We start from the raw sequence: 11,943 nt of genomic DNA on the forward strand, positions 1-11,943 counted from the left end.
GACTGTTTACAGAATTTTGAAAGTTTGACTTTCAGAGAATTGTGTATGAAGTGGGCTTAGAAATTTGCCAGTAATAAACCATACTTCAGAATGGATAGGAGAATATTGGTTCAAATACATATAGATAGTAGAGGGTATCCTTAAAGTCTTATGCAATAGTTCCAACCTGTAAAAAGATGAATACCCTTTTAAGTGTTAATAAATACTTTTGTCCAATGTTATTTTGAAGGTCTGATGAGTATCCTACAAAATGGAAAGATCCCAACTTTCGTGAGTGGGGAAAATTTGCAGAAACTGTTCAGTGCTGAATTAAACTGGAACCATGTCTTGCAGAGCTTCAGAATGGTTTAGAGAAAGTGGGAATTTACCAGGTTGGTTATCAGTACAATAGCAATAATTCTCTGGTAGAGAGATCCCCTACAAGATTCAAACAAAGAGTGAAATTTATAAAACCTGTCTCTGGATTTTGACAGATTAGAAAATTCTACTTCTACTCAATATTATGGTCAACATAACCACACAATTCACACATCAACAGTCAGCACTCTGCACCAACCATGCAGAGATATAGAAACAAATTAAAATTATTTACATCGAAGCTTTTTATTGTTACCCTTTCAGATTGGACACCTGCTTCCTACCTTCGTTTACCTGTTAAAGAGTTGTTTAGTTACTGCTACATGTTGCGTTACTCTGGCTTGTGTTGAAAGCACAGCGCTCTGTTTATCATGATTTGTCTCCACTGACCAGAATGACCCGGATGTTAGATGTGTGTTTTATTCTGATTCTAACCAAGAAACACGATCTTCAGGAAGAAATGGACGAGGATTCTGAAATTTTAGTTGACACCAATTTATTAGTCCAAGAAGCGGTCCAGTAAGATATAACTGCCATGGGTCTCTTGTGGTCGAGAATGAATCGCTTCAAAATATGCTAAATGCAGACAAAGGCGACACATATGCTGAAACCGTAGTGGTGAGAAATATGGTTTTGTATCTTTTGATAGATGGATGGTTTGTTAAATCACTTTGCAGCCTCAAGGATTAATTACGTAAATTTTACAATGGACCTATAATAATAACGGACTATAATATGGCAGAAATAAATGGGTAATTAGAATTTAAATTATTTATAAAATTTACGAAAATTTACACAGATTTGTCTGTAATAAGACCATCACAGCCATGGCGTATATGAAGGAGTTCCTTGCCCGATTAGTTTTCAAATTGGGCACATAAAAACTGCGCTGCTTTCTTAATTTGAAACTATTGCGGCTGCGAGTTGGAGGCAACAGATTTGTAATCTTATGATTCAAGTCCGAAGGGATGCTGTTCAAAACTGTGTTACAAAGCTGATCATGGTGTTCGCCCAAGGGTGAAATCCCCAAAATATCAACCCAGTGTTGAAGCTGGTGCCTGCTATTATGATCAATATGGCACATTTCTCTAAAGTTTTTAAGATACTGGGGAAGGGCATGGTAGAAGGCTAGCATAGATAGATAGATAGTTTAATCTCAAATGCATTCGCAGCCCAAGGGCTGAATTACACATTTTTACAATGAAAATTTTTAAAAAATTTATAACACTATTTACACTTCTTATTATACTAGTAATTTACAATATTATAACTATAAATGTAACTTGATTAAAATGTAATCAATTATTGACCTAATACATGCAGTATAGAATAGCATTAGCTCATTAGACAGTACCCTAGCCCGTTATAGCTGCGCCAGAAAATACAGGCACTTGCTGGCCTTTGTGATTACCTTGTCTATATAGTCCAGCTGTTATCGTCCAAAAATATGCTGAATTGTTCACTTTGATGATAAAAGAATGAAACTTTGCCAGATTATTACTATCCCTAGAAACCAACATTTTTTGATATGGGGCCAGCGAAAATTCGTTAATGGGGCTGAGTACTGCGCAGGTGTTAAAATTACCAACATGGACACGAGGCTGGAAGTGAAACCCTTCGAAATTGCCATTTTTAAGGTCACTTGATACAATTTAACTTTTTATACTGACGAGGGGGTCATAACAGATGTTGTAAAACTTAAAATGGTGTCACGTGACCTACTTACTGGAAAGTTACATGGGACTGAGTAGGATGCCTGTGGATACAGTTTGTATATACAAGCCAGTTTGGGTTTCCATGTGATTTTTGAGTTAGTATTGTAGGTTAGTCATTACTCTGGTTGCTTTCAGTAAAGAAGCAGCCAAGGTAAAAACAACAGGCTCTGCGGGGCAATAATATGTTCGTAAAAACAAATTACTTGAAAAGGAGGCGGGATCAAAGCATGCAAAACATACTGTGTTTTGCTAGGAAGTTTAAACAAGGACAAGTTATAATGTGATGTAAAAATATAACTGAAAAAATGAACATTATGTGCTTTTTGTTAAAAAAAAAACTTCTCAATGGATTGCTTTAAACTCACATTACTGGGGACTAGAACCTATGCTTCTCACGGTTTTCAAGATGGCAGCCTCCATGTGAACTTACAGTCATTGCAGGTAAGGATTTTACCTTTTTTTTAATTTTATAGAACAAACTTTTATTTTTGTTTGATACAAGGTGTTATCTTATAGATGATGAAGAAACTCCAGGTAGTCATTTTGAACCAATACGTTTCCGTTCAATGATTATCGATCATGAAAGAGCTGTGATATCAAAACAGTCGAAACTTCAAATATGAAGATAAAACTGGGCAAGTCATTATTGTTAACTAAAATAATGCGGCGAATCTTATTTCAGCTATTTATTAAATCATGGATTGGCATCAATGCATTATTTGCCAAAAGAGTACAAAAGAAGATCTGCAATGTCCTGCCAACTCGAAGAGAAAAGATGCTAGTGCCGGCTACACTTCGTTTGTCAATAATCTTAAGGAATTTCAAAACCTCGGTATAGAGCCTGCAGCATTAGATGTCAAATTGCTAGACGCGGGAAATGGAATCGAACAGATGTTTCTAGATAAAAAGGCGTCATGGCACAAGTCATGTAGGGATCTTTTCAGTAATACAAAGTTAGAGCGTGCGAAAAAAACGAAAACTGGCTGAGATATCAAAAGTAGAAAAGAATGGTAGAGATGAAATGGGAATCGGAGAATGCATTTCCAGTCCTGTGAAAGCCAGACGATCTAGTGTTCCAAGATTCCATGGAGAGAGCCACTGTTTTTTTTGCGATACAGTTGATAGTCAGCTAAATCTTCATGCTGCTTCCACCTTTGAAGTAGATCAAAAATTCAGGGAATGTGCCTTTCTGTTGAATGATAGCAAGCTTATAGCTAAGCTATCTGCTGGAGATTTGATAGCAATTGAGGCAAGGTACCATGCAAAGTGCTTAGTTGGCCTGTATAATCGAGCAAGACAGTCGAATTCACCAACTACAAAGCATACTGTGAAATCACAAGTCGAATTAGATGAACTTGCCTTTGCAGAACTCATCGCCTATATTGAAAATATTGCGGTGCTAAAGCTATCAGATCTGGCGAGATTTTTCTCCTCCAAATTGCAAGAACTTGGAATTGAGCCAGGGAAAATTAATGCTACTAGATTGAAGGATAGAGTACTGGCAGCTTTTCCTGACCTTACAGCTCATACGCAAGGAAGAGAAGTACTGTTGGCCTTAAAACATGAAATCGGTGATGTGTTAAAGGAAGCAAAAGACAAAGATTCAGAGGCTCAGCACCTTGCAAAAGCAGCAAATATTGTAAGAAGAGATATTCTACAGATAAAGAACTCATTTAATGGCACATTTGAGCTAGAATGCCAGAGAAATGCTATTCCAGCATCCCTGAAAACGTTGATAAGCATGATTATCAAAGGCCCGACAACCAACATAGACCCCGCCGACAGTCAAGCGTGTCTGACAGTAAGCCAGCTAGTGGTATTCAACAGTGTATTGCGAGTTCGTGATCGTCCTGACTCTACAGGTAGCACACATCACATCAGAGCAAGAGAATGCCCGCCACCCATCTATGCAGCATTGAAAATTCATGGAACCACGAGGGACAAGTCTCTTATAGAAACATTTTACAAGCTGGGAATATGCACCTCGTATGACAGGCTGCTTTCTATATCTACTGAAATCACTAACAGCGTTATAGGACGGTACAAGAGGGAAGGAGTCGTATGCCCATCTAAACTCAGAGAGGGACTATTCACTACCGCAGCGGTTGACAATATAGACCACAACCCTAGTTCAATCAGCGCCCATGATTCATTCCACGGTACTGCAATTTCGCTAATGCTAAGGAACTTCTCTCAAAGGAAGAACTTAACAAAAGAGATTTTATATCGTGGGCAGCATATTGTGCCTCAAACTCCTCTCTGCCAAGTCATGAGCCTGCCATCATTTCTCTCCTACCGATGTTTTTTGAAAATGCTCATTCATTGGCCATGATAGCTCATTCCATGAAAGCGATCAAGTCTGCTGTGCAGCATATCAACCCCTCCCAAATTCCAGTAATTGCTGTAGACCAACCACTGTTTGCCTTGGCCAAACAAATTCAGTGGACACTGAGTGAAATTTACAATGAAGATCAATACGTCATCATGCTTGGTGGACTCCATATAGAAATGGCAGCCTTCAAAATGCTGGGCAAGTGGTTGAACTGTAGCGGCTGGGCAGAGGCTCTTTGCAATGCAGGAGTGGAGACACAAGGCGTGGCTGATTCATTCCTCGCAGCAAGTCATCTAACTCGAACACGGCGGGCACATCAAGTGACCGCAGCCAGTCTTAACCTACTGATGAGTAAGGGATATGAGGAATATCTCGCTAAAGTTGATGACAATCAACAAGTAAAGTCATTTCAAGAATGGAAGGAAGATTCACAAAGAAAGTCCCCACAGTTTTTGTACTGGGCTGGTGTACTAGATTTGCAGCTCTGTTGTCTTAAGCTTGAGAGAGATTTCAGAGGAGCCAACTTTTCCATGTATGTCAATGCCATTAAACAGATTTTACCATGGTTCTTTGCACTGGATCATCCCAACTACGCCAGATGGCTCTCTGTACATTACCGAGACATGTGCGAACTTCCAGGCAAACATCCACATGTTCACGCACAATTCTGCAAAGGCTTTTTCGTAGTTCACAAGACAAAGAGGTGCTTTTCTTCTATAGCGCTGGATCATGCTCATGAACAGGTTAATGCTGGGGTCAAAGGAGAAGGAGGTGCCGTGGGACTCACAGAAAACCCCGCAGCTTTGAGGAGATGGATGGTCGCAGGCCCTGAATTAGCATGAATGGTAGAAGAGTTTGAAGGCAACATATCTTCCACTGAAGATCATCACCACCACGAACAGAAACATGGCTTCAAGAGTGCATTTGCTAAAGATGTAAAAAGTCTTATTTCGTCTTATGAAGAAATGGGCAACCCGTTCACAGATGAAGGTCTTGAGTTAATTGCAATCCACACGAAGGATGTCATGGATGCGGCTGTTGTTAGCTCTGTTCAGACCGTGTGAAAGATTGGAGAGGAAAAGTTCAACACCTTTGTCAAAGAACGATTCGTTGACAGAAGCAAACTTATTACAGATCCTCTGAAGAAAAATAACCTACCTACATTCAGCACTCAAGGCAAGAAGATCCTTTCAAAAGACAAAGCCAAAGTAGAAATTTTGAAGGAGGACTGTGCGCTTTTTTCGAGGTTGTACATAGCATGTCAAAGTCGAGATGGCAATCTGGAAGAGTTCTTCAAGTATGAGAACCAGCCATGGCCTCCATCCCTATCCCAAATGGGCAGTCTCAGAGGAGGACAAAAAGCAGATCTGGTAAAGTGCTTTCCCAATCCCTCGACAACAAACACAGAGAGTCCAAAGGTGGATGCAGTCATTTTAGATGGCGCTGTTATCATTCAGATGTTGCCACCAAAAACAGCGCTTACCTTCGAAGATGTATTTGCATCTTATGTCATGAAACAGCTAGAATCTGTAATCAGAGTTGATCTTGTGTGGGACGTGTATGTTTCGGACTCCTTGAAGCGATCTGCGCGGGAAAAGAGAGGCTCTGGTCAGCGGCGAAAAGTGTTTCCGTCAACTCGAATTCCCTCTGATTGGAAAGGGTTCCTGAGAGTAGACCAAAACAAGGATGAGCTGTTTAAGTTTCTTGCAAACAAGGTAAGAACAATGACTACATGATGTTCAATAAAATCTCTTCAATAAAAGCTTCAATATAATTACAGTCTCGGTGATAGTAACAGTGAATATAACAATCATCTGGATAGATAGGAATTTATTGGCAACTATTGTTGTTTCTAGGTGCTTACCTTGACAATCCCCGATGGAAAAGAAATCTATACCACGCATGGTGACGATGTCTTGTCAACAACCAACAGAATGGAACTGCCTGTACTACAACCTCGCATCCATGAAGAGGCAGACACTCGCAATATGGTTCATGTATTAGATGCCAGCTTGTCAGGTCATAAGCGAATAAAGATCAGAAGCAATGATACAGACGTGATTGTCTTGGCCATTTCAGTGGTTAAAACTGTTCTAGTTGATGAACTGTGGGTTGCTTACGGTTCTGGGAAGCATCTACACAACCTCCCTGCGCATACCATTGCGAGGTCGTTAGGTCAGGATAAATCATCAGCATTGCCAATGTTCCACGCCATACCAGGATGCGATACAGTGTCATTTTTCGGTGGACGAGGGAAAAAGACAGCGTGGGGAGTGTGGAAAGTGTTTCCTAAACTGACACCAGTTCTCAGAGCACTGGCAGCGTCAACCGAAGATATCAGTGAGGAGCACATGGCAGTAATTGAGAGATTTGCGATCCTTCTTTATGACAGAACAAGCAGCCTCAGAAACATCAACGAAGCAAGGCAAGAGCTGTTTTCAAAAAAGTCAAGAAGTCTCGACAACATTCCTCCCACCAGAGCGGCACTTGTTAACCATGCCGAGAGAGCAGTGTTTCAAGGTGGTTTTGTCTGGCAGCAAACCCTTCTTAAGGAGCCAGTAATACCATGCCCTTCTCAGTGGGGTTGGCAGCGTGAAGACAGTGTCTGGGTGCCTCACTGGACAACCCTCCAACAAGCGAAAGATTCATGTTATGAACTCATCCACTGCGGGTGTAAGACCGTGTGTAGAGGACGTTGTAAGTGTGTTAAGGCAAATTTGGCATGTACAGGTCTGTGCAACTGTGGGGGCAACTGCAACTAGGATTGCTCTTTAGAAACCAAGAATACTTAACAGAGAAAACAGGTCAGTAACTAATAAATTGTTGTCAAAAAGGGTTCATACTGGAGTGCTTACTCAATCAGGATAACCTTTCTAAATACCAAACCGAGCAAAGAAAATGCAAAGATTTAACGGTTTTCAAAGTGGTCTTTATTAGTCTATATATCCCATTTCCTAATGAAAGCAGAGCATTAGGTTTTTCAATGGGAGTACAATGTATTTGTTGAAATCTTCTACTTGTCAAATAAATATTCAGTTCAACTGGGCCAGGGAATTGGTCTCTTCTACTGTTGTTTGTCTTGTTTCGTTGCAGCCTCGGTTCCATGCAGCATTGTTTAAAAAAATATATACATTAACCAAAGTAGGATTGGTAGTTTTTGTACTTTTTAGTACTCTGAAAACAAGCAGAAACAAAAAGTAACAAATAAGCGATCAGTTTCTACGCAAAGACACTGAATACATTTAACTAGAAGCTGTAGCCTCAGGTATCCCACTTATTATCATAGCAGTTCCCAGCAAGTAAGTCACGTGACACCATTTTAAGTTTTAGAACAAAGATTATGACCCCTTCATGAACATAAGATAAAATGTGCAAAGTTACCTTAAAAATGGCATTTTTGGAGGGTTTAATTTTCAGCCTCGTTTCCATGTTGACGATTTTTAAGGCATGCGCAGTACTCATCACCATTAGCGAATTTCAGCTGGCTCCATATCACAAAATGATGGTCTTAGGGATGATAGTAAACTGGCAAAGTTTCATTCCTTTATCATCAAAGTGAACAATTTTGGACGATAACAGCTGGACTAATATGGGCGTTCCATGAAAGGGAACTACTTGTTGTTACACCTACAATAAGCGCCAAAATAAAATAACTTTTTAGTGAAGTAATTTCGTACCTGGGATTGGACAAGTAACCATGAGTAACCACTTTAAAAAAAGAAAATAACAATATGTTCTGTCTGTATTTGTGGTTACTTGTTGTTACTCATCCAATCTTCGAGAATACCTAGCGTAATCCTAAGTTTTAGCTGCAAAATACATGGAGTATACTCCTTCAAGGTCTTTTATTCATGGTTTTGTTAGTCTTGCTTCGCAATGAGGGAAAAATCTAATAGCTTTCTTTGGTGACAGCTGAACGTGTGACAATGAAAAAATGCTTGGTATTAACCAGCCAATAATCTCTTGACAGTAAACTGACTTTCCTCCTGCCTTAATTTCGAAATTTGTCAAAGAGGTTGAAGGCGTATTTTTGGTGATAATTTTCGATGGCCACGAATCACTTTTCTCGTCAGTAACACGCTCTGAAATGGCTTGCTTGATCTCCACGCTCTTTAAAATTCGGTAAATCGAGACCCGAGATATCCTAGCCATTTCCATTATGTCCCTTAACTTTCATCTCTTACCAATCCTTTGCAGAACGGACAAACACCCATGTTGCGACATCAATTTTCACCAGAAAACCAATCCCAATATATTTACTTAGGTTTGCTCGCTACTGTGACATCATCGTCAAATAGGGAAAATGGCTGTAACTATGTCCTAATTAACGTCCATTTCTTCTAGCTAGTGTTAATTTAAAAACAGTATCAAGTACAATCATTTGTTTCTAACATTTCCACACAGTGTTTTACCTAGCTGTAATGCTGTATTTTCTAGCCAAGACGATAACCGCCAAAAGTGTTGAGACATTTTCCCTTTAAAAAATATCGGAGAAATCCCCCCCCCAAAGTCTTTCCATCTAAGCCCCTCTCCCCCAACCAATGTTGTTTTCTTATTGCCAACTCTTCCTTTTTCCGTTACTGTTTCGTTGTTCACGGTCCTTTAACACCATCGGTTACAAACACAGGCTTCTCACAGTTCCATTTTATTCAGTAGCATATGTGAGGAGGAGTGCGTTCGCAATCTAAGAAATATGTACGTCCTCATAAGTAATAATTACAAAGCAGAAACAAGGTCTTAAATATCAAATGTATAGTTTCGCAGTGGCTTCTCAATCTGCTTCCGCTTACAACGAAAATGTTCACCATCTAACGAGCTACTGTGACGCAAGCCATTATAAGTTTAAAATCTTCATATTACAGTGATTAAGTCATTAGCGTTAGTCTCGAACGACACAGTTACCAACATTGAAGGGGGGAGGAGGGGGAAGTGCAAGCAGAAAATGTAATGTTAAGGTGATTTTTCCCTAATTGTTGTCTTCCTACTTCAGTGTCTCAAATATTTTTGTCGCTTCTTGTAGCAACTTAACATTGACCACCACCTCCAGCTCCTTTCTGCCGACAACCATTGGATTAAAATCAGTTGGTTCCTTGGTAAAGGATATTCTCAGCCTTTTACATTTATGAGCATTAAGGTGGACTTTGTTATCATGAGACCTCTGGAGTCAGCTGTATACTGGGCAATGCTGGCACCACCCTTTGGAACGAACTCTGATGCAGTAGATTTTGAGTCAATGATCAGAGTCAACAATCGATCAGTTTGATTTGTCTCTATTGTCCTCTTCTGGCAGTAATACTATAAGACGGTGGACAGCTCGTTCAACAGTGACATAACCTCTCCCATCGTATTTAGTCACAGGTTCACCTGGCCTTGGATTCTTGTACTGTACCTCTACTTTATGAACCTTTCCGTCTTTCCCTGGGTAAATTTTTGACACTCCACCGAGTTTCCACTGTCCCCTGATTTGGTTTGAGTCTTGCATCAAGACGATGTCTCCAACAATCATATTACGTTGTGCAGTGTGCCATTTTTGTCTAATAATAAGGCTGGGGAAGTAATCTCTTGTCCATTTTTTCCAAAAGCTGTTAACGATGCCTTCAATTAATGCAAATCGATTTTGTGGGTTGGATGTGAAAAGGTCCACTGGGCACTCTGGCAGTTGATCTTCCTAGTAAAAGGTTGTTGGGACATAAATATGTTCCATCATCGGGTGATGTTGGATGTCTTCCAATGGGTCTCTCATTAATCAAATTTGCGATCTCAAATAAAACTGTCTGCAGCTCTGAAAAGGTCAGAATGCTTTCATGGATGGCTGCGGCAATAGCTCTTTTGACTGATTTTACAAGAGCCTCAGAAACTCCGTTTTGCCAGGGAGCATCAGCTGTTGTGAATTCCCACTGGAAACCTTCTTTGTTTCTGAATGCTTTTAATTCTTCCCAGTCCCATCCTTTGGTAACAATTTTAAGTTCTTTATTAGCTGCAACTAGCTGAGGTCCGTTTTCGGAGTAAAGTTTGAATGGATAACCTCTTATTGAAACAAATCTTCTCAACACCATTAAAAAATTTTCAGTGCTGTAATCCGCTGTAAGATCTAGATACACGGGTCGTGTTCCTAAGCAGTTGAAGATAACTCTGTTCACTTTCCCTGTCGTTCGTTTTCTTACTTCATCTTTAATCTTGAAGGGACCAAACAAGTCAATAGCTGTGCAATGCAAGGCTGGAGAGGGCTTGAGTCTCTCCTCTGGAAGTTCTCCCATTACTTGCTCACTTAGTTTTATATCAATCCAGAATTTGGAGCGAATTTTACTGGCAGTTGTTGATACTCCGTAATGTCCCCTGTTATGGACATATTCTGCATAGAGACGTGAGAAGCGATGCTCATAGGGTAATAATATAACTTCGCTTTTGTTGTAACTCATTTCCATCCACCTGGTGGCACAACCTCCCACGACATATATTCCATCTTTACGTAGGCGCGGACATACACGTTTGTATTTTCCTCCCTTGAGTTCTTCCTGCCTAGAGTTCTTCCTGCATGTTCCTCTGCGCTTCTTTGATCCACAGATCTTCAGCCTTCATGAGATCTTCTGCAGTGGGTTCCCTTTTGACATTAAAGAATGTAGGTTTCGAATCTGTGTGATACCTACCTCGCGCTGTCAGTCGTAGCAATCTCTTATAGTTGGAATAATTGTTTATGTTAATTCTGGTTACGATATTGTCCTTTATAACTGCAGTCGCAATTCTTACGGTTTTCATCATGTCCGGTAATTGTTGTTCAGCGTAATTATGACTTATTGGCCATTCACTCTCGCGTTGGTTAAGGAATGTGGGACCATCTTGCCAACTACTACCAAAACCAAGCTCGCTCGGTTTCTTGCCTCTCGTTAACCAATCGGCAATGTTTAGGGCCTTTGCTATTCATAATATATGCGTCCAAGCTGTTTAAGATCGTGGAACATTATCTCCCTGGCCTCAAACCGATATGCTGGCGTATCCGTCGGAAAAGATCGGGTTACTCATAGGAGGTTCTTCGGATCGCTATGAAACTTCGTCACTAACGAGATATTGTAATTAACAAATCACAGGCCGAGTTTCACTTAGCAACGAAACAATCTTGCGACACCACGATGATTTGAATTCATTTCTCTCTGTTCTTGTCTTGCAGCAGTATGGCGTCTTCTTCAAGACACCGTGGAAGAAGTTATGGATGCAGTTTTTGGTGATTCAGAGTTTGACGAAGACACATTGGGGATGGCAGAAGATGAGGAGTATGATTTGGATCGCCAACTAGGCTTTGAAAGTGACGAATCAAGGTGAGCGATCGCTTGATTGTGTAGTGAAATTTTGAACCTTCGCTTCGAGAGAGCACGCGGTCGGCCTTGAAATGCAATGAAATTTCGTTTCCTTTCACTTCAAGCGTACAAACCCATGTTTTTTCTTTTGAAATTCATCCATAAATAATGTTTTCGACATAAAAGTCTTATATTTTTCGTCAAATGCCTTTATTTGTGAAACAGATGTCGTTGCAGTTTTGTAGTT

The 11,943-nt window shown here is 40.2% G+C and overlaps 1 protein-coding gene and 1 pseudogene across 1 annotated transcript; one reads left to right on the forward strand and one right to left on the reverse strand.

Annotated features, from left to right (window-relative positions):
* Positions 1–10,001: 10,001 nt before the first annotated feature.
* LOC137991379 (uncharacterized) lies at positions 10,002–10,823 on the reverse strand. Its single transcript, XM_068836475.1, has one exon. The coding sequence runs from the start codon at positions 10,821–10,823 to the stop codon at positions 10,002–10,004; it is 822 nt and encodes a 273-aa protein (XP_068692576.1).
* A 338-nt stretch (positions 10,824–11,161) lies between these two features.
* LOC137991380 (piggyBac transposable element-derived protein 4-like) overlaps positions 11,162–11,943 on the forward strand; it is a 2,858-nt pseudogene continuing 2,076 nt past the window's right edge.

The sequence above is a fragment of the Montipora foliosa genome, chromosome 2 (assembly GCF_036669935.1).
Source record: "Montipora foliosa isolate CH-2021 chromosome 2, ASM3666993v2, whole genome shotgun sequence".
Lineage (NCBI taxonomy): Eukaryota > Metazoa > Cnidaria > Anthozoa > Scleractinia > Acroporidae > Montipora > Montipora foliosa.